This window comes from Anabrus simplex, chromosome 2 (genome assembly GCF_040414725.1).
Source record: "Anabrus simplex isolate iqAnaSimp1 chromosome 2, ASM4041472v1, whole genome shotgun sequence".
Classification (NCBI taxonomy): Eukaryota; Metazoa; Arthropoda; class Insecta; order Orthoptera; family Tettigoniidae; genus Anabrus; species Anabrus simplex.
This window is the reverse complement of record NC_090266.1, coordinates 1,064,594,502-1,064,619,258: the sequence shown is the minus strand read 5'-3', so window position 1 is coordinate 1,064,619,258 and position 24,757 is coordinate 1,064,594,502. Positions and strand designations below refer to the sequence as shown.

Genomic DNA, 24,757 nt, shown 5'->3' with positions numbered 1-24,757 from the left:
GATCTCAGTTCCACTTTAATTTACACTTAATGTTCGCTTGTATTTTCTTCACATAGGAGTTTGCCCTACTTGCCCAGACTTGCCACTCAATTTCTCAGATGTCTTAGAAAGCACGTTAACTTCCATTTAATATTGTATTCTTATCTTGTCTTTCCTCTTACCCTCAAAATTGTATTGTAGAACTTGGATTATGCTAAGGTATATTTAGTTAACCTCTTGACCTAATAGCAAAGCTCTTGGCGAGGTCCATCTAATTTGTATTTTGGAAATGGTGCAACTGGATTGTTTGGATAGATGAATTTTATTCGGAATTTACCTTGTAACGTTTATTTTTGGAAAGTAATATCTTGAATCAAGGGATCACCGTTGATTTTTCTGGAAACCCGCAACTTTCGTATCTCTATGGCCCGAGTAGGATTCCCAGACCTGCTCCAAGTTCCTTTATTATAGTCATCACGTTGCCCAACCTGATATTTATTTGTGTATTGGCGCAGTTCATCTGTTGTTTATTGTGTGTTAAGGTTTTAAGGTGCCGTGTAATTCGATTTATTTTCCTCTTTTCTTAACTCTGTATGGTGTAACTACTGGAAACCGATTGCAATACCCGGAGTAGCTAAGGTCTCAGGGTATGCTGTACGACCATTGGAACCCATCTACCAAATTAACGTTCACATACCAGACATTACAAAACATGCTCCCCTAATATTTTTGAACTGTGTAGTAATTAAGATGCTAGTATGAAAATTATCAAACTAGCTTTTCAATACAGCTGAACATCACAAATTCCAGTTGTGGAAGCAGGCAATATGGCTGAACATGTCATCATGCTGACGACGTGGTACTCCAGTATCTGCAGCCAACTAGCTGGGCAGCAGTCATCTTATCACAGACAAGCTTGTGCAGTTTGTTGAACAGCACTAATTAAAAAGAAGTAATTATGTTACTACATAATTACAAGTCCTGTCAGACTTTATATCTGATGAACTTCTGTCGTATCATTCTTTATTTCTATAACCTTCTTTAAACTGTTTATGAAAGATTAAAAAAAATTGTTTCATGAAGTTTTTTAGTATGTCAAAACTAATACAGGATTTGAATTAAAGTAAACAGATTGTACCTGAAAAAAAATTGTATCTTCTAATTTTATTAATCCTGTATTAGTTTCAACATACTGAAAAAATAGGTATATGAAAGTGTAAACCTGGTTACATTTGCTACAATTCTTCCTTTGTTTTCATATTAATGATGTACAAATGATGTATAGTAAAGGAGTTCTAATGTGTTGTTCTCCTCAAAAAAGTTTCTAATAACTGTGCAATTTTCTACCTTCATATATGCTAATTTTTTAAATATTCCATAAATCAACAACATTTTACTTCACAGGATATTTGAAATTAAAGCAGCAAATGTAGTTTAATAGAGTATATAAATAAACAGGTATTCGCCTTACGCGTTATTCTCATTTGCAGGTACTTCATGAGACCACATAGACTCTTCCTGATTATTTGCACCACCATGTTCTGAATCTTCATCTTCATCATTATCATCATCATTGTCATCATCATCATCATCATCATCTGTGGAGAAAATGTATTTACTGCAGAAATATATTTATTTAACAAAAGCAAGCTTTTGAATATCAAACCACACCTCTAATACACAACTGTTTACAGATTACTATATTTCTATTCAAAGCACTCTTGGCCATATTACACATTGCTTATTGTTGGCTACTACCTAGTTCATTACTTATTTAAAAAGAAATAAGAATGGAAAACACAACAACACTAATGTGTATCAGAAGCAAGGCTATGATTAATTCCCTAAATGGCTCTAAGCTTAATACAAGTGATGGCTTATTTTTTCTAAATGGTTCATTTGAATATATACATTTCTCCCCCCAGGTCTACAGAAGCTGCTTGTTGCATAATATATATTGCAGGGGTAGAGACCAATTAGTAATGAGGATTTTGACCTTTAGGATGCTTGTGAGGAAGTCTATTAAGGAAGAATACATAAATATTTGGCAATACTAAATGTTTGAGTTACTGCTCCTGTCATCTAGATACTTCAGTCACAATGACCAAAGCGAGATATGCAGTGAAGATATAATGAAATTACTGTCAGATGATGTTTCACAAGTTGTGTGTCTAAATAACGTGGATATTTACATAGGTTCTCCTGGCTGGGAAACATGAATGTTGAACTGAGATATGTTGCAATCTTAGTGGGACTAATGCAATATGCTACACCAGATAACTCAAGTAAGGCTTACACTTTCCAGTTCTGTAAACATGTGTGGCAGCTGCAGTAATAACAATGGTATTTTCTTTACATCCCACTAACGACTTTTACAGTTTTCAGAGAAGCTGACATGCTGGAATTTCGTTCCACAGGACCTGTCTTAAATACTGGTAAATCTACTGACACACGGTTGACATATTTGAGCACTTACAAATACCATCCGACTGAGGTGGAATCTATCCGCCACCCTGGGCTCAGAAGGCCAGTGTATCTACTGTCTGAGCCACTTGCAGTAGGTAGCTGGGGTAAAGAAATTTTGTATAATATCTACTACAATCACTCCCTCTCTCTCTCTCTCTAAAAAAAAAAAAAAAGAAGGGAAAAAAAGTAAACTGAGTGGATCAGTTAATGTGGATACCCCACTATTTACTAATCTTCAGTCGAAAAATAAATGTACAGACCTTAAAATTATAACAAGGATATTGAACATATTAAGTATAATAATTCAATGACAATTGTGTCCAGCTAAAATGCGACGTATGAAAAGTCATGTCATAACAATACTTTATACATCACATTTTAGCTGGAAGCAAACGAAAATTCTCGCAGCCCGTCACCTACTGTCGGCTGAGAAACAAGGAGAATTCTCAGAGCTTGTCTCACATGTGGCACATCAGATAATGAATCTGTATATAAATGTTGAAATACTTAGCATCACACAAAGCACGTTGCCATAGTCGCACAAACCGATTGATTCACAACGAATTTCACTATTTCAAGGAGTTACTCCTGAACAATGTACTGAAAGGCCAGGGGTCGCACCATACAGCTGAACATTTCTTGCATTGCCTCAGCTACAATATTCTCTCTGTCCAACTGAAATACTGACTGTTCTCTGGAAATGATCCAAGGTCAAAGGAAGCAAAAACTGCACTTAAATGTAGATCTTTCGCATGTTAGGTCACGCATTATGCAACTAATATGGTGAACACACAGCAGTGAAAGTGTCTTTCATCTTGACATGTGGAGGCGAGTTGATCTGTTACTGCTAAGTCGGCCATTAATCTTCATTGCGAACGATACAGCTCATGGTGAACGTAAAAAAACTGCGACACAAGGCGTCTGTTTGCGAGGCCATACGTCCTTTCGTCCCTCTACAGGGCTGTCCAGGGTAGAATGAAACGCTCTGCCTTTCCCTTTAAATATTGTCAATTGCCGGGCTGAGTGGCTCAGACGGTTGAGACGCTGGCCTTCTGACCCCAACTTGGCAGGTTCGATTCTTGCTCAGTCCAGTGGTATTTGAAGGTGCTCAAATACGTCAGCCTTGTGTCGGTAGATTTACTGGCACATAAAAGAACTCCTGCGGGACAAAATTCCAGCACCTCGGTGTCTCCGAAAATCCCAAAAGGGTAGTTAGTAGGATGTAAAGCAAATAACATTATTATTATTATTATTATTATTATTATTATTATTATTATTGTCAATTGTATCTAGACATGCGTGTAAGATCACTCATGAATATAGGTTGTATTCATGGTTACAATAAACGTAAAAATGGAAAAAAATATCGGTAATAACATCAATGATCTTACTACTCCATGATATGATGGCAAATAGTGCAAAAGCTGAAAACTAAGTCAGTATGCAAAAACATAGGTTTCAAGGGCCCGTACACGGCCGCTCGCCGCAGTAATATGGAGATCTCCAGGGCCGGTCTTCAGTGTGTTAAATAACTCTGACAAAGATGTTGTACATACGACTGTGTTTTGAGTTTTATGATACAGATGAATTTCCACTCATGCAAAATATAAATATATATATATATATATATATATATATATATATATACACACACACTCAAACTTTGAATACTAAAGTGGACTTATTTAAGTTGTGAGTGAAACTGCATATGAAGCTGGATTTATAATGTTAAACTAGTAGTATTTCTTGTAATATTTTCTTTCCAAGGAATTACTTGTTGTTTTTGTTGTTGTTAGGTAATTATGTTTTAACTTTATTATCACACCACTGTAAGTGACCATTGCCACTGGGATATTTCCCAATTGTGATGTATTTGTTAATAATAATAATAATAATAATAATAATAATAATAATAATAATAATAATAATAATAATAATAATAATAATAATAATAAACTTTCATACAAAGGCTTAAATTCATCTACAAGTAGAATACAGTGAAGACTGGGCTTTAGGTAACAAGACAGATAAAGAACGGACACACATTTCTAATCAAGAGGAAAGACATTGTAACAGCACTGTCAGCATTCTTGCACCCTATGTACTGCTTTTGATTTCTGGTGACCTGAGACATTTATAAATTTGAATAACATTTTGAAGTGAGTATGGCAAACCTCACCAAAAAAATTGTGGTTTTAAGGGACTTGTGGGAAAGTTAGCCACCTTATTCAATGCCATGTAGATTTAGCAATGACAGTTTTAGTCCCTGGGAGCAAAAGGATATCTCTATATATAAAAGAACCTGTAGTGACTGACTAGCTATTTTGCTATTTTGCTTTATGTTGCACCGATACAGATAGGTCTTATAGCCACGATGGAACAGGAAAGGCAAGGAATGGGAAGGAAGCGACCTGGTGAAAATGGGAAACCATGGAAAATATTTTTCAGGGCTGCCGACAGTGGGATTCGAATCCACTATCTCCCGGATGCGAGCTAACAGCAGCACGCTCCTAACCGCACGGCAAACTCGCCCAGTGACTGACTGACTGACAGATTCATCATCGCCGAGCCAAAAGTACTGGACATAAAGAAATGAAATTTTGAGGATACATTTATAATACAATGTAGGTGCTCGCTAAGGGAGAATTTTTGAATATTCTGTCACTAAGGAGGTGAAAAGGGGGGTGAATTTTCAAAATTAATGTATCTATATCTCAAAACTTTAAAAGTTTACAGATGTAAGAATTGGTATTTAGAATCTCCTTTAAAAATAAGGAAACACGTATTTTTTTGTTTTCGGAAAATCCCAATAGGAGGGGTGAAAAATGGTGAAAAAGAGGTTGAATGCCTTTAATGAGGATACTTATACGAGGGCTAATTTTTTTTTCAAGGTCCGATTGGTCACAAAATGAAACAGCAGTACAAATTTGACAGTTTTCTATTAGTAACACTTACTGATATATCACAGCTATTTTTCAACATAGTCGCCTCACAGATTGAGACATTTGTCGTAGCGTGGTACCAACTTGTCAATGCCCTCTTGATAGAACGTCGCCGCCTGCGCCTGTAACCATCTTCGTACGCCGGTCTGCAGCGCCTCGTCGGTGTCAAAACGCTGTCCTCTTAGCCAGCGTTTCATGTGAGCAAAGAGGTGAAAATCTGATGGAGCCAGGTCCGGACTGTATGCTGGATGATCGAAAATGTCCCACTGGAAACGCTGCAGGAGGTTCGTAATGGCAGCTGCAGTGTGCGGCCGAGCATTGTCATGGAGGAGGACAATGCCTGATGACAACATCCCTCTCCGCTTATTCTGAATTTCCCGTCGTAGACGTTGAATAGTCGCACAGTATGCGGCTGCAGTGATGGTGGAACCACGTTCCATGAATTCCACCAACAGAACTCCTTTCCGGTCCCAGAACACAGTAGCCATACACTTTCTGTTGGAGAATGTTCGCTTGAATTTCTTTGGCTTACTCGGGGAGTGCGAATGCATCCACTGTTTGGATAGCTCTTTTGTTTCTTCCGTTTCAAAATGAACCCATGTCTCGTCCTCTGTGACAATTTTGTTCAAAAAATCCGGTCCTTCATCATGGTAGCGGTGGAGAAACGCTGAAGCGGTGCCCATTCGCTGTGTTTTGTGATGGTCAGACAGCATCTTCGGAACCCATCTCGCACAAAGTTTGCGGTACTGAAGTGTCTCACTCACAATTGTGTAGAGAGCTGACCTGGAAATTTCAGGAAACGAAGCACTCAACACAGAAATTGTGAACCGACGATTTTCTCGAATTGCCTGATCCACACGTTGAACAAGATCATCGGCTGACACACGCTTCCTTCCCTGGCCGCCTGCATCATGGACGTCTGTACGCCCTGCTGTAAAGTTCCTGCACCATTGTCGTACTTTGCTGTCGCTCATGCACGTTTCACCATACACACGACTTATTTGGTGATGAATTTCGGCTGCATTGCACCCCTCAGCCTGAAGAAATCGAATTACACCGCGCACTTCACACTTGGAGGGCGAAGCGATCGTTGTAGCCATGTTTACAAGCGCGCTGCACGTTCACTACTGACGGGACTGAGGTGAGGCGCATAACGGTCATTTCAGAGACATTGCGCAACACATCTGCACAGCGGTTCATCATATATTCGCGGGCGTTTGACTGTCACGACCGATCGGACCTTGAAAAAAAAAAAAAAAAAAAAAATAGCCCTCGTATTTCAGAAACTGAAGATATTACAGACCTGAAAATTGGTATTTGGGATCTCCTTTAAAAATAAAGAAACACATTTTTGTTTATGTTTTTGGAAAATCCAATTAATGGGGGTTAAACTGGTGTGACAAATTGGGGTGAATTTTAGAAAGACTATATCTACAGTATATCTCAGAAACATACAATGTTACAGATGTAAAAATTGGTATTTGGAATCTCCCGTAAAAGTAAAGAAACATAGGTTATTTGCTTTTGGAAACTCCACTTAAGGGGAACTAAAAAGAGGGTGAAATAAAAATGAGCATTTCTACAGTATATCTCAAAAACTTAACATGTTACAGAAGTGAAAAGTGGTATTTTTATCTGTATTAAAAATATAGAAACATGTATTTTTTGTTTTCGGAAACACCACTTGGGTGGGAGGGGGGTTGAATTTTTTAAATTTGGATACTGATATCTCAAAAACTGAAGATGTTACAGACGTGACATTTGGTATTTGGAATCTCCTTTAAAATAAAGAAATACGTATTTTTTGTTTTAGGAAATCCACTTAAACGGGGGGGGGGGGGGGAGGGGAATTAAAAAAATAGTTGGATTTTTTGTATGAAGATACTATTATCTCAAAAATGGAAGATATATCAGACGTGAAAATTGGTATTTGCAATCTGCTTTAGAAGTAAAGAAATATGTATTCTAGGAAAATCCATTGAGGGGGGGGGGGGGAGGAGTGAAAGAATTGAAAAATTAATTGAATTAATTGTATGAGGATACTTACACCTAATAAAATCTGAAGTTGTTACAGACATGAAAATTGGTATTTGGATCTCTTTTAAAAACAAAGGAAAATGCGTTTATGGGGGGAAATCATCTTGGGGTGCGGGGGTGAAAAGGAGTTGAATTCCTTTTATGAGGACACACATCTCAAAAACTGAAGATGATGGAGTCATGATAATTGGTATTTAGAAGATCCTTTACTATTAAATAAACAAGTATTTTCTGCCGGAAAATTCACTTAAGGGGAGGGGGAGTGTGAAAGGAAGTGAAAAAACTTAATTCTTCTTTTTGGGAATACTTATATCTCAGAACTGAAGGTAACAGACGTGAACATTGGTATTTGGAATTTCCTTTAACATAAAGAAACACCTTTCTTTTCGGGGGGATCAACTTAACGGCGGTGGGATGAAAAAGGAATTGAGACCAATTGATTTTAATGTTCATAATGTACTTGATTCTGATCATAAACTGATCACTTTTAAGCTTTCCTGGGTTCGTTTTCAAGAGCTATCTTTTCCTTTGGAGAACTTAAAGTTAGATTACAGTAGATTCTCCTGGCATATAAATAACAATTTAAAGACATTTGAAATAAACAATAGGAATTATATTGTTCACCTCTATAATAAGGTCAGTAATGCACAGAAGTACATCATTCGATTCGCCAGAAATCCCGCGCACTTGCCTACAGGCGACAATGGTGCTGGTCACATTGTCAGCAATGACAATGGCAGCAGATGTAATTTACCGCCAACTAGCGGTCCTGCATCTTGCTGTGGGGTCCAGAATATCAATAATAATTGTTCCAGGATATCTGTGGAACAGCAGAGGTGAAAGAAGGTGCCGGGATGAATGGGTCTAACTACAGAGTCAAAGTTAATTTAAAATTTAAACCAAGGTTATATTTTCCAGAAAACAATAGAAATTTGATAGCTTTTCACTTTAGGGAAATTACAAAGACATAGCAATCTAAAAACAAAACTTAGAAGGATCCAAGAATTTTAACTCTCTTGGGCTACAAGGCCCTAGTTTTACAATTTCGAGCTCCTAGCTCAACGCACACATTTCTTCAAGGGCAGAAATTCTCTAATAACATGGAGCACTTGCTCCTACCTTACACTGTCAAGCCTCCCAGAGGTCTTCTTACAACACTAGAAAAGAGCTGACACGCTCTCAGTTTTTCAAGCCTATTCAAGGCAATATCAGACTTTACAATAACTTGCCATCAAGGCACAACTTGCACAAATGAAATGGGGGTATCTCGTACCCAACCTACTGGGCCTTAGCAGAAAAAGAACAGGTTAAGTAAATGGCCCAAAACACCAAGTTGAATGGAGGCGCGTACTTGCACTCCTAAAAATGCATTCCTTAAACCTAAAAGGCACTAGGCCGATGAAACAGGGGCTATTCCCAAACTATGGAGGTGACTCGTATAAGAATAATTTAAGACATTACAGAAAGGAAGAAAACCAGTTACAAAACGTAGTCACCTCAAACCAATATGATGGGGAGCTCGAGAGGGTAAATCACTCTCTATCCCCGAATTACAGTTGCAGACCTTATGACGTTTTTACAAAAGCCGGCAGAAAATTACATTTTTAGAAAAGTAGGTTACAAGGTAAAGTTTCGGACCTTTCCCGTGGGTTAAACTGCTGAGCTAGCAAGAAATAAAAATGTTAAACGGCCATTACCTTGCTGAAGAACTGCTGCCTGATGAAAGAGGCACCACCCGCCTCCTGCTTCACATACACACAGTTAGTTAGATGTTGATCAAATGGCTGAGACACATGAAAATCCGCAGTTTATAAACCCTCGGGGAAAGTTCGAGACCTTTCATAAATGATCAAGCCACACCCTCTTACTTTATTGGCGGATACAAGGTTACACACAAAATCGAAGAAGAAACCCGTGATTGGTTAGAAATTAATTACAGAAATTAGGGACTGGCTGAGTTCAAAACTGGCAGAAAGAAGAGATCAATACTGCCAACCCAAAAATGAATGAACATAATTTAGTAAAGAACAAACTTATGAATACAAAATTTCTTCAAAAAAAGTTCCTTCACTTCGCACCAGGGTGCATGATCATAGTTTTTGCAGTGACATCTGTTGCAGAAAGTCCAAACTTCTTGATAAATGGTAAACAAAACGCGTAGAATTTTGTACAGTACCGGACACTTCACAATCACCAAATTAAGGTAGTGGCATCTTGTGAGTAAAAGTTTAAGTAGATCTAATTCCAAGTTCTGTGTTTCTCCTGTAGAGGAGTTCAATAATAATAATAATAATAATAATAATAATCATAATCATAATAATAATAATAATAATAATTTGTTTTACGTTCCACTAACTACTCTTTTACAGTTTTCGGAGACGCCGAGGTGCCGGAATTTAGTCCCACATGAGTTCTTTTACGTGCCAGTAAATCTACCGACACGAGGCTGACGTATCTGAACACCTTCAAATACCACCGGACTGAGCCAGGATCGAACCTGCCAAGTTGGGGTCAGAAGGCCAGCGCCTCAACCGTCTGAGCCACTCAGCCCGGCTAGAGGAGTTCAAATTGACGCAAGATTCAAATGTGTGGCGTAGAGATGTACCGCCCGGTACAATAATAATAATCTGGACTGTCATCAAAATGTGCGGACCGCACTGGAAACGGGTCCTGGCCAGGTAATGACTATGACTGCAGTCCGGCTGCGGTTTCAGTACCGCCAAGGCACCCAAGACGACACCACGCCGGATCTCCTCAGGGATTTGATCCATATTAAAAATGCTTATAGGAAAAGATGGCAAAGATTTAGGGACACAACTAACCAGGTGGAATACCTGGAGCTAGCCCGGGAAGTACGAAATTGATTGCTGGAATGAAAGATTGAAAAATGGGAAGAACTTTGCCGTAATCTCTCAGAAAACGAGTCAGATGGCAAATTTTGGCGGATTCTCTCAGAAAACGAGTCAGATCGTGAATTTCGGCGGATTATATATAAAACGTTAAGCATTCCATTATATATTTCAGTATAATACCGTAGCGAAGCACGGGTATTTTGCTAGTTTTGGTATAAAACAAAAGTAACTTCTAATTCTCATTAGGAAGTGGCAGCTGTGACACTTGGGGATGGCTTTTTGAACAGATTGCTTATTGTTGTAAGGCAAAGAGAATATGTAAGAGTTGACACTGAACGTTATTTTTAACTTCTGTACACAGCGGCTGTCGCAAAGACTGTCGGAAATTGCATGTTAACGCTCGTAGGGAAAACTAAAATTACCGGGCAGGCAATTTAAATCGTTTAGCGCGTCGGGTACCCAGGCTCTCACCCTCCACTCTTAAATATATTCATTTCTTTTCTTTCATATCTTTCTTCTTTCCTTTCTTTCTCTTACCTTTCTTTTGAAATACTTCATTCTGAACAATGATACACGTGAAAGTTGGCCTGTGCATTATTATTATTATTATTATTATTATTATTAATTATTTATTTTTTATTTTTTCCTGCTGGAGAAAAAAAGCTTACCAGCCTGTGCTGCTTATCTTTCTTTTTACTCATTCACAAAGCTATGAAGGAAGGGACTAACTGGACTGGCCTGTGCTGCTTTTTTCTGCTGAGGAAAAAAGAAGCTAACTAGCAAAGGGAGGGAGGGAGGAAGGAAGAAAGGAAGGAAGTGACCAGAAGGTGAGTGGGATTGGCAAACCTTATCTCTGACTATGAACTAGAACAGAAATAGACACTAACATCACCTCGTACCTCGGTCCCCTTTAACACACACTCAGCCAACCTCAATAGTCAATAGTATCAAGATATGCCACTTATGCAGAAAATTAAATATAAATACAATGTAAGAAAGAAAGCCATACACAGGAACCAAAATGATTAAAGGAAACTCATATGCTAAGGAGGGAGTTTGTAGGATTCAAAGGTAAATTGAAATTAAACATAATCTTTTGATTTATGGAGCTATATTCTACCTACTATCCACAGTATTACAGGTATAAAAATTGTGCAGAAATTTCCACAAATTTTTTGTGATCACAGTATATCATAATTTCATTAAGTTACATTCAGTAGTGTTAATCATGAATTAATATTCATCAGCCAGAAAACAATACAATACAACACAAAATCATTAATTTATGAAAGAAAGACTGGAACTGTCAAGTTACAACATAATAAATACTTTTCTCTCTTTTTGCAGTCCAACGTTGCACTGACACGTCAAAAGCTTATGGCAACACCATTTGTATTATCTCAAGAAACTTACTATATGATACATCTTTCAGTCCGTGAAATGAGGCACATAGGGCCACACACTGAGGAATATTGATATTTGCACTTCTTTTGTATCTGCTAGAGGATGGCAAGTCTCTGGCAGAGTAGTGTTTGAAGAAACCAAGGCATGATAGCACGTACTCTGTTCCTACATATTGCATCAAAACACAATATATCATTCAACCAATCATCTGCATTTAGATAATAAGCAATGTCAAGCTACAAAATTGTATGCATTCCATGTATTTACAGTACTTAAAAATGTTCTATTTGATGTGACAGTAAGATATATCTAAATTTCTCCGCTACAAGGAAAAGGATAGTAACACGAATATGTTTATGGGCTTAAAAGACAAGAAAGCGATTACAGATTCTGTGATTGTTCCCCACTTACAACATGCAGGAAGTACAAATAATGCTTCCTTTCAGTCCATCCACAGGGGAGGAGTTCCAATAAATTGAAAAAAAATATGTAGCATCAGGATCTACGTACAATATGGCAGCTGATCCAGCACAGAACAATCCCATGCCACGTCACAAGATAGCTCAACCCATTAAGATCTACATCCAAGGAATTAGTTGCTAATTTATGTACAGTATTATGAACAATATGCTGCTACCTTCCGACATTACCACGTGCAAGGGGCTTTGCTGTGACCTAGATGAAACGCCAGTCAAAGGCAATGGAAACTCACTTCAAATACAGTGCCATTTGTACCTATTGTATATTGAAGGCAGAAATCTGTGTCAGTGGTTGCAGAGTAGGCTAATCCGTGGTCTGACAGCACCGCACTCTGACCGGCCAACCGAATAGAGGAGGGGTGGCCATGGCTCTACACCTCTGCATTTGAGACACAGAAAGAAGCTGTTTCCATACCACTGGCTGTCCTGAGAATGGTTTTCCTTTCGCCTGCAGTAAGGCGAATGATGGGACAGTTCCTAGTATATGTCAAGGCCACCAAACATCTCGCCTTCACCACAAATCTCCTTGCCTGAGATGATGCTTGTTGTTTAAAGGGACCTAACATCTAGGTCATCGGCCCCTAATGGTATGAATTGAGACAAAATATAATAACAATTTAAAAGTCCAAAATTATCTACTGACTAGGGTTCAAAACACAATGACGAAGAATGAATGGATGGATATGAATTTAGAACAATCAGTAGATCTGACCTGTAATGCCCCACATTCCCAGCAACTAGCGTTAAGCAGTAGTATTACTGACCAAGGGACTGCTTCTAAAGCACAATCCTGAATCGATGATGCTTGTAGTCTAAAGGGGTCCAAAAACCAGGTCATCAGCCCCTCATAATGGTACTTATCGCTGGGAAAGTAGAACCACGGCATTTGTCATGTTGCGATACTAATCAAAAGTAGCGTAGACTCGCGGATAGTACTACTCACAGGTAATGTAATGCGCACATGTAACACACACCCATGGCGTTTCTCACATTGCGGTGCCAATTACAGGCAATGCAAACCTATGGTGTTCCTCACCTAGGTGTACTAATCACAGGGACTCGTACTATCCGGGTGTTAAATTTTCGTAATTACTGTCACGAGAAAATGGCTGAACAGAATTAACTGAAAATTGGTATTTTATGTCGGGGAATATGCCACTACAATGTAGGCTATAAATAATTTTATTCACCCTGGATGATTGGCCTATTGAAAAGAACTACATAACAAAAGTTATAAAGAATGCAATTTCCGATCATTTATGTCTTATTCAGTTTTATCGCACCGACTACGATAAGAGTGGTGGTGGTGATTATTATTTCAAGAGGAAGTACAACTAGGCAACAATCCTCTATATATTAGTAATCGGAGAGAAGAAATCGAAGGGAGTCGACACTACAAAAAAATGAAGGTATTGGCCTAAGAAAGACCAGGGCCATGAAGGGCGTGAAAATAAGACTCTCTAGGCTTCCATACATAATACAGTCGGGGTCAGAAAAGAACAGGTGGTGACCGAGGTAGATGGGATTTTGATAGATGAAAGTGAGGAGCCTGGCACAAGTAAGTGGAAGCAATGCCAGGATTCACCTAAGGGCTCCACAGATGCCTACCCAAGCTCGGAGCCCCCATGGGACCCTTTATAGTCGCCTCTTACATCAGGCAGGGGATGCCGTGGGTATTATTCTACTGCCCCCACTCACAGGGGGAGAACTACGGTAAGGAAAGTTTGTACAATTGTTACCATCACATCAAATGAGTTACCAACATCACAAAATTCACAAATACTAATTTAGTTACTTGTACACTGAATACATACCAGTACATATTTCTGTTGAGGAAGATGTGCATACAAATTGCAAATAAAAGAGGAGAGAGATCATAACATATTTCCTGTGTTCTGATGAGAAATTGTTTCCAAAATACAAAATTTTCAGTGAAAATACCTTTGTTAGAAATGGATGCTTAAGCCAAAACTAAGACTTCTTTATAAAATTTGTCCAGACAATATCACATGACACTTCCACTTGAGTATTTGATCATTATCACACAATTCTACAGAAATTATGAGCTCATATAAAGGAACAGACTATGAGGACAGTAAACCACACGTTCGAAACTTTCATTGTTCTGAAAAATAACGCCACAGTTTTTCACTTCCCATTTAGCAGATATGCTTAATGCTCCTTATAATATTAATAATAATATTACTGATAATAGTAATTAAAAATGTCCCATGAAGTTTAAATAAATTGTTCGATTATACTACAACTCTACGACAGGAATTTATAAAAGTCATTATGAATGCAATTCAGACAAATGGAGTCTGAAACATGCAGATGTTTGGCATATTTTGAATTAGAACACAGAACATGAACATGCTTGTTTTCCACCTTTATGAACAATTATAATCATGTTATGGGCTTCATAATGATGTCTCATTTTTTTTGGCTATGAGTTTTATATAACACCGATTCATGGCAACGATGGAATGGGTCTCAGAAGGAAGCAGCTGTGGCCTTAATTAAGGTACGGCCTTAGTATATCTGCCTGCCTATTGCAAAGAAGGGAAACCATCTTCACTGCTGCCGTCAGTGGGACTCGAACACACCACTGCCCAAGTGCAATCTCACAGATATGTGACCACACTGTGTAGCCTACATGCTGGGTGTTTTGAATACAAAATTAAAAACTTTAATTACCCAATCATTACGATTTTGCAAATTGAAATTGTTTAATTTTAAGTCTTCAACAACATTTAACCCATACACAGTGCTCTCCCTAGGACCTTGCACTGACCGCCCGGGTATAATAACCTAGATATCTGCTAGTTATATAATATTTCAGGTTGCTTTACATCGCACTGACACAGATAGATCTTATGGCGATGATGGGATATGAAAGTGCTAGGAGTGGAAAGAAAGCAGCCATGGCCATTAATTATTTTATTTATTTTTTCTTTGCTAGGGGCTTTACGTCGCACCGACACAGATAGGTCTTATGGCGACGATGGGATAGGAAAGGCCTAGGAGTTGGAATGAAGCGGCCGTGGCCTTAATTAAGGTACAGCCCCAGCATTTGCCTGGTGTGAAAATGGGAAACCACGGAAAACCATCTTCAGGGCTGCCGATAGTGGGATTCGAACCTACTATCTTCCGGATGTAAGCTCACAGCCGCGCGCCTCTACGCGCACGGCCAACTCGCCCGGTGGCCATTAATTAAAGGAGAGCCCCAGCATTTACCTGGTGTTAAAATGGGAAAACACGGAAACCATCTTCAGTGCTGCCGACAGTGGTTTTTTTTTTTTTTTGCTAGTTGCTTTACGTCGCACCGTCACAGATAGGTCTTATGGCAACGATGGGATAGGAAAGGCCTAGCAGTTGGAGGGATGCGGCCGTGGCCTTAATCAAGGTACAGCCCCAGCATTTGCCTGGTGTGAAAATGGGAAACCACGGAAAAACATTTTCAGGGCTGCCCACAGTCGGATTCGGGATGCAAGCTTACAGCCACATGCCCCTGACCACATGGCCAACTCGCCCGGTACAGTGGGGTTTGAACCCACTATTTCCCGAAAACAAGCTCACAGCTGCGCGCTCCTAACTCACTTGGTTTAAATAATATTAATACATATTTCAGTCATTGAAAACCTACAAACTACTTTCCAGTCAGTGATCGGGTCAGGTATGGAATGAACCAAACCAAACCCCATGGCACGACAGCCCTGGTGCCGAATTTCTTAAAATCAACTCAAAGGAAAAACATTCCAACACTCAAATCTAAAGACGTCCAAAATAAAGTCAACACCATCTGGCTTAGAAATGAAATTAAACTAATGTATAGAAAAAAATCCCTACTAAACCTGCAGCTTTACCGGGAACATCTGATCACTGCTCAATCATTATCACCTCTCGAATGGAGCTCATACCAAAGACACGTTGCATGTAAATTGCAGAACATATTAGACCAAAAAACCTTAGACCACAAGTTGACATGTCTATTAGAAGAGAAACCTAAATCCATAAACCAAAACTAAAATAGAGAAACTTTCACCCCCTCATGGAAAAACACTCCAACCACCATCAATTTATCTAACACCACATTTTCGGATAATGAAATCAATTTCTTTGACCAAGGCCTAAAATATAATTGGCCTAGTCCAAATAAAGCCGAGGACATAATTACCACAATAGCCGAAGTTGAATCCAACATAAATAAACAAATTCCCTTCGACAGACAAAATGACGCGAGATATGAGATAAAAAAGAAATTACCCACCCTTGTAAAAGAAGTTTCCGACATCAATAATTTCACCGTTCTCAAACAAACCCACGAATTAAGAAAAAAGGTAGACACCAATAATGTTATAGTAACGAAAGCCGACAAAGGCAATGCCGTAGTCCTAATGAATAAACACGACTACATCCAAAAAACGGAGGATTTCTTTTCTGATAATTCTTACTCAATAATTTCAAAAGATCCTATCTTAAAAACTCAGCGTAATTTAAAAACACTCCTAAAAAATTCACCTTTTTTATTTAATGAACACGAACATCAAAAACTCATCAACATGAATCCCAAATTACCCACCGTCAGATCTCTGCCAAAAATACATAAAAATGACGTTCCCATTCGACCCATCATAAATAGCTGAAATAGCCCAACGTACAAAACTTCTCAGTTCCTCCAAAAATTCCTTAAGAAACACTTCACATTTCACAATAAACACCCTATTAAAAACTCAACAGAATTATGCGAAACTTTAAATAAATTTAATTTGCAGCCTAACCACATAATGTGCTCATTTGACATTACCAATATGTTCTCGAACATTCCCGCTAAAAAAACTATCGAAATCATACGAACTAATCTTTCTAAACACAGCACCTTAAGTCAGTTAGAAATAGAAGAATGCTTACAATTACTAACTTTCGTCCTTCATAACAATTATTTTACGTTCAATAATAAGATATACAAACAAGAAGGTCTAGCCATGGGTGATCCCATTTCGGGAATACTCGCCGAAATTTATATGGACAACCTCGAAAATAGTAAAATAACAAACAGCATTAATGGTTTGTGTCTTTGGCTACGCTATGTCGATGACACACTAGCAATAATAGACAAAAGCTGCAACAATACTGAAAGACATACTAACTTACTTAAACAGCCTTGATAATTGCATCAAGTTTACTGAAGAAGATGAGGACAATAATTTCATCAATTTTTTAGACATTACAATCACCAGGACCTTAAACAATTTCGATTTCCAGATTCACAGAAAACCTTCATTCACTCCCACAACCATAAAACAAAATTCTCTTCACCCACAATCGCACAAACAAGCCTCATTTTACAGTTTAGTGTACAGAGCGTTAAAAATTCCCATGTCAACCATCAATTTAAAAAAAGAAATAAGTACCATAAAAGAAATAGCTGTTTTCAATGGATACAATCCCTCAATCATACAGAAAATAATCAATAAAGTGAAATTGAAATTAGCCACAAACCTCTCCCCAATAAAAATTAATAAGCCTAAATATGCATCATTCACCTACATTAACCCCATTATACATCAAATCGCTACCCCTTTAAAAAAACATGATATTAGGGTAGCCTATAAGACCCATAATTCTAATCAAAAGCTATTTTTCAACCACAATAAGATAAACTCGGACAACAATAAATTTTCGGGCTCTGGCATTTATAGACTGAAATGTGCTGAATGTAACAGTTCATATATCGGTCAAACTGGTAGAAGCTTTGCAATTAGATATGCAGAACATTTCAATGCCCAAAAGCACAATAAACACTCAGCCATGAGCATCCATATGAAAGACACCGGACATAACTTTACAACAATCGAACAGGATCTCCAAATTTTAAAAAGACTAGATAAAGGCAGGCTCATGACCGAGTTCGAAAATTTATACATTTTTTTGGACCAAAAATATAATAAGAATAAAAATTTAAATGATCCAATAGACAACCGAAGCCCTCTTTACGAACAATTAATATTTTCGCTCAATAGTTTATGTACCGGGCGGTACACCTCCACGCCGCTAATTCAAACCTTGCGCCAGTTGAAACCCCCCTTCTGGAAGAAGTCTGAACTTTGTCTTATGTATTAATCTTCAAGTTATCCTGAAGATGTCACTACTTGGAAATTTTGAAGTTTCTGAACTGTGTTGTTTTCGACGTATTTTTGTTTTGCTTGTAGTAAGAAGTGTGAACATTCTCTTCTAGAGGACACTACTGAAGAACTACAACGATGCACCCTAGTGCGAAGTGAAAGAACTGTTTTTTTTTTGTGGAGAAAATTTAATTTCAAAAGTTTGTTCTTTGCTAAATTTCTTTCAGTCATTGTTTAAGTTGGCAATATTAACCCTTTCTTTCCCCTTGTTTTGAATTTAGCCAATCCCGAATTTCTTTAATTAATTTTCCACCAATAATGTGTTTCTTCTTCATCTTGTGTAGGGGTTTTCTTTATCCACCAATAAAATGATTGTGGGCGGGTGTTTTCCTTCCTGAAACGCCTCGAACTTTCTGCGAGAGTATATAAACTGCTGATTTTAGTGTCTCTGGGCCACTTCAGTAACATCTTTCAGTGTGTAAAGTACATAGCAGGGGGCGGGAAGCGCCTCTTCCTTCGGGCAGCAGTTCAACAACAAGGTAATGGCCGATTAATAACTTCTTTTCTTGCTAGCTCAGCAGTTTAACTCTCGGGGCGGGTCCGAAGCTTTTCCACCATGTAACTTTCCCTAAAATGTAAAGAATCTTTGTATTTATTCTATCTTTTAAGCTTCATATTGGGATAGAGAGTGCTTAACCCTCTCGAGCTCCCTCTCATATTGCATTGAGGTGAACTTATTTTCACAACCGTTTCTTCCTTAACGTAATGTAAATTGTTTCCTTCTAAAAAGTCACCTCTTTAGTATGGGATTAGCCCTTGCGTTAACGGCCTAGTGCCAAGTAGGTTTTAAACAAAGTGTATTAGGAGCGCAAGTTCGCCTCCTTTCAAATTGGTATTTTAGAGGCCATGTAATTAAATTTTCTCACTTAATAGGCCTCAGTAGGTTGGGCATCTTTACCCCTGTGTTTATGTCCTTAGAGGACAACTTGAAGGTGGAGTTTGGTGTGGTCTTTGATAGACTTAACCTTTGAGAGCAGATCGCTCTTTTGAAGTTTGTTTCTGCGCGCCTCGAGGAGGCTGTATGATGTAATTGGGAGCAAGTGCTCCTGGGCTTGATTGGGGTCTTCTGCCCCGTTGTTGAATTCTGTATATCGTAAAGTTGGGCTAATTGCTCAAGAATTGTGTGTCTGGCTCTCGGAGCCCCAAATCCTGTAATTGTACATTCTCGATTAGTGGTTTTGCTACTCTGTACCTGCCATTATTGTTATTTCTTGTTTTTTGCTAAGAAAATATAACCTTGTTAAATTTTAAATTAACTTTAATTTCGTAGCCTGAGACCCGTTCACCCCCGCACCTTCTTTCACCTCTAACTACCACGGAAAACTCCGTTACAGTTTAAATCTGAAAGACAAAAGACTTGTTAACGTCCTCAAAACAAGCTCTCCAAGCACCCCCCACTAAGCCGCTGAACTCATCACGCCCCTATTCTCCCTCCAATACACACAACTCCTCCCCAAGCGCCAATCACATACCCACAGCCCCGCCTTCCCAAATCCACTCCCCTCCTCTAAGACGTCACACGTACAACACGAGGAGCAGGACATCAGCGACAGCCAGTGCTCCACAAACCTAACAATTAGGTAACAGCTCAACAGCTTTCAAGGTAAGTTTTAACTTTCACATCTTTCATTTCTCAATGATTTCCCCTTTTTTTCTCTTTTTCCGTCATTTTACTCAACTAATTAAGACAAATCCTCCATTTTCAGATTTCCCTCACATGTAGGACAGCTCAAACACCGATTGCACTGCACAACATGTTCGACCGTTGCCCATTCAACCAACAACTGACTTTCCCACACTTCAACAACAAAATATACAAAAACCTTTAGTCAACTAGGAAGAACCTAATGATGTTTTTAACTATCTTCATTTGAAGCCGGTGTTGTTTTAACTCTGTCTTAGCACAGCCTCATTTTATAATCAACAAAAGCTGTTCACTTACACTGTGCACTCCATTCAAATAGAGAGTGACCAACGGAGTTGACTACCTCATGAATCCTAGGGCGAATTATTTTGGTTGGAGCCAAATTACAAATAGACATATTGGAATGTTTTATCTCATCAATTTTAACAATTATAAATAAGTGTACAGTAATTATAAATTGTGTTTTATTTTGCCATCATTTGTATATACTACGTAGAACTACCATCGAACTCAATATCATATAGACTTTGATTACTTTCATTTTTATACTGTGCATATGATGGCCTCATTTTAATATTAAGAAACCACTAGCGTATTTTACTATATGTAACTAGTCTATTGTTACTTCATTTAGGATAGGACTTTGTACGTGTTTTTTAATGTATTCTTTCTTACATATTATGTTCATAATTTCCAACCAGACGTCTGGTTTAATTATGAGGTGCTTTCATATGACTGATGATGCCCCACATGGAGGGCGAAACATGTCTCCATTTTAACGATGTTTAACTAAAAATGTTAACATCCTGTAATGTATTGAATAGGTTGGAGTCCAATAAATTTCTCTTATATTATTATTGAAGCTCTTGAAGGGCCTTGGCCTACCAAGCGACCGCCGCTCAGCCCGAAGGCCTGCAGATTATGAGGTGTCCTGTGGTCAGAATGACGAATCCTCTTGGCCGTTATTCTTGGCTTCCTAGACCGGGGCCGCTATCTCACCGTCAGATAGCTCCTCAATTCTAATCACGCAGGCTGAGTGGACCTCGAACCAGCCCTCAGGTCCAGGTAAAAATACCTGACCTGGCTGGGAATCGAATCTGGGGCCTCCGGATAAGAGGCAGGCACGCTACCCCTACACCACGGGGCTGGCCAGGTATGGAATGAATGAGGCCCAATCTTGCGGCGAGGATAGGAATTGTGCCGGCTGTCAAAGACCGTCGCACTCCTCTGGGGCAATGATTAATGACTGACAGATTAAATTACAGTGGAGAGTGTTGTTGGAATGAAAGATAACAGGGAAAACCAGAGTACCCGGAGAAAAACCTGTCCCGTCTCCGCCTTGTCCAGCACAAATCTAACATGGAGTGGCCAGGATTTGAACCACGGAACCCAGCGGTGAGAGGCCACCACGCTGCCACCTGAGCTACAGAGGCTACACATTTCAGTCATTATGTGTTCCAAATTAAAATATAAACACTGTAAAACTGTTTATTTAAATGAAAAATCATCATCATTGTCAGCATAATTGCACGAGTTACATCGGTAGTGTCGTGCGCGAGCAGTGTCTGGATTAGCGTGGAATAGCTTGCTTTAAGTCACACTGACACAGATAGGGCTTATGGTGACGATGGGGCAGGAGAGGGCTAGGAGTGGGAAGGAAGCGACCCTGGCCTTAATTAAGGTATAGCCCCAGCATTTGCCTGGTGTGAAAATGGGAAACCACGGAAAACCATCTTCAGGGCTGCCGACAGTGGGGTTCGAACATACTATCTCCCGAATACTGGATACTGGCCGCACTTAAGCGACTGCAGCTATCGAGCTCGGTATCGGGATGTAACAAACCTGTCTGGCTCTTCACAGCAACCGAGTGACTATGAAAGAGCAGTAGAACACTAGAACTTCAAACTACTTTGTTACGTCTTCTTCATGATAAAACTAAAATAGTTCATTTTTGCTGTTAATGTTTGCCTGTCTAATAATATTGTTAGTAGCCTGAGGGGAATAAGTTGAAATTTTATCATATTTATTTTTTACATAGTATCCCCTGGCTACCCATTCCTGCTATTTGTGGGACCCTGGCAGCAACACACTTGCCACAATTTCCTAGCCGGTTTTCTGCAAAGCACAAATGACATCCTTTATCAAAACTTTCAAGTTTCTCAGTGGGTACAGTGGCTCTGCATAAAAAGTAAGCAACAGGTTGCTTCCATTTTCTGAGGAGACCTCTAGCCATGAACACCAAGGCATGATCAGCTTTTTGCTAGTTGCTTTACGTTGCACCAACACAGATAGGTCTTATGGCGACGATGGGACAGGAAAGGCCTAGAAATGGGAAGGAAGCGGCCGTGGTCTTAATTAAGGTTCAGCCCCAGCATTTGCCTGGTGTGAAAATGGGAAACAACAGAAAACCATCTTCAGGGCTGCCGACAGTAGGGTTCGAACCCACTATCTCCCAGATGCGAGCTCATAGCTGCGCGCTCCTAACCGCACGGCCAACTCGCCCGGTGGCATGACAGCAAATCTGTTGGTACATCCTAGGTATCCATAGTCTTTGTAACACTGTAATGAAGTCTAGCAGACAAAGAAACTTCATTAAAAAAGAGGGACCAAACTTTTTGATCACTAGCCTACTCACAGTTCTGACTCGAGATTCTAACACTTTGAAGAAAGCCGTGCCAATGCCTGTAGGAAATGAAAAGGAATTAAGCATTTTGGTAAGGGTTCAACAGTATCACTATTGGCTGCAGTAGTAGAAACAGCAATACTACAAGTGATAGTAACAGTGGTAGAAGTAGCAGCAGTACCGGTAACAGAAGGAGTGGAGGCAGTGGGAGCAGCAGCAGCGGAACTCATAGCAGCTGAAGGACCTGACCGACGTCCAGACTTATGTCGAGGCACATCTATATGGGGAAAAAAAAAAAAATTACTAAGATATGAATTTTTTTTCTCCCCTACTACAGTGAATGCAATCATCATTCATTTATAAATATATCTATAGTTATTATTATAGTCTTCCTACAGTTCTTAAGGTAGGAATAACAGGAATAAAATTACATTGAGCATGTTGTCCACCAAAATTCGTTAAGCACTTGACTGTATTGAGGGATATTAAAGGACTGATTTTGCTCTGTTCATGTTTGATTGAAATTAATGAAGAAAACCTTACTGTTATTGCAAATTTGATATTCACTGACTCCAAAAGTAGATCCCTACATGCTGAGAGGAACATAGACAAAAATTTAAAAAGGTACATTCAAATGTTCAGAATTTCAATTTATAAATATATCTATAGTTTAAATTTCAACTTGCTAGGTAAGGCAAGACTACGTACGACGGGCATTACAGTGACTTTCATTATGAGAAGCGAGGTTCAACCTCGTCTGCCACTGTTGAATTTACCATAATTACCTCCAGAGAGCAATTTGAAATGAACAACAGAAAAATTTGATATGTCATAGTACTGTGACCATTAATAATATTAATAATGATAATAATTACTTACTTCTATCTGAGACAGTATCTTCGATAGAGGTCCTGGATAGCTGGAGCAGCGAAAATGTCTCAAACGCATAGTGTGGTTCCTTAGCTGCTTTGAAGAAAGCTGCCGCAACTTTCGGATTCCCACAATGTCCAGCCACTTTTTGCAAATATCACGTCTAGGAATAGGGAAATGTTGAAATAATATAAGATTCCCTCCTGCCGGAACTCTTCGCTATTGGTGTATATCCCACAAATTTGGCACTTTCCATGCATGATCTAAGGAATAAAAAGAAATAGAAGGATATAATTAAGACCACTGTCAACAGTTTATACTTTTACTGCTAAATTCAATACCATCAAAACGACAGTGGCTTATCAGAAATAACATAATAGGCCTACATCAACTGAATTTAATAAATTAAGAATTTATTGCAGCCGAAAGGCCATAACATGACATAAATATGATACACATGTTATTGTTATTAATAACAACCACCACCACGCAAAAATACTTTAAAAAAAGATATTTTTGGGAACAGAAACAGCTATCAACCATCAACTTAATAACTTACATAACCTCCTGTGGCCTAACGTTCTTTTAAGACACTGTTTAAAAATAGAATCAAATATCCCGCAAAAAATATTTTAAACAATAAACTACTTAAATATAACATTGAGTAGACGAAAAAGTTGGTGTTATATTTATTGAAATTTCATTCACATTGGTGTGATATGCATTTCATATTCCGGCCTCAGGAGGATAATAAAACAAAAATAATAAGGAATTCTTACCTCAAATATCTTCTACTTCTTCAAACAAGAAATTCCACTCAGAATTTCACTGAAAAACACCCGCAGAGCATGAAAACGAAAATAAAAAAGATAAACAAAAATGGTCTCACACGTGGTTATCAAAGCAATTTATTTCAGCCCAAAGGCCATAACGTGACATAAATATGTGTTACACATGTTATTGTTATTAATAACATACTCGCATATAGTGCAATTGAAATTAAAAACCGGTTGGCAAGTTCAAAACACATAATTACAAACTACAACAGCGATAAACGGCCCCATCGACCGGGAATTCTCAACTCGAAATCGACCAATAGCAATCGGAAATTTGTTTCTACCAATAGGAGCTCCCGTATTTGTCACGTGAAGTTTGGTGAAGTGACGTGAGGTACAACAGCGGCGCATGGTGGTCGTCGGGAAAAGTTACTCATTCTGAGCTTGGCCCTCGGAAGCGTAGGATCTATGCAACTGTCACCCCCCTGTTGTAAGGGGC

General features: G+C 38.8%; 1 protein-coding gene across 4 annotated transcripts in view; it reads right to left on the bottom strand.

Moving 5' to 3' along the window:
- LOC136863292 (uncharacterized) overlaps positions 1-24,757 on the bottom strand; it is a 731,410-nt gene that overhangs the window by 60,383 nt on the left and 646,270 nt on the right. For 3 of the 4 annotated variants that reach the window (XR_011017857.1, XR_011017858.1, XM_068226387.1), the window contains exon 18: positions 1,451-1,573. The exons of the other annotated variant lie outside the window; for it this stretch is intronic. Coding sequence is in view for 1 of the 3 variants with exons in the window: in XM_068226387.1 (XP_068082488.1) it covers positions 1,451-1,573 (123 nt within the window). In the remaining 2 variants the exon portion in view is untranslated. The remainder of the gene's footprint in view (positions 1-1,450; positions 1,574-24,757) is intronic. 4 annotated transcript variants of the gene reach the window in all.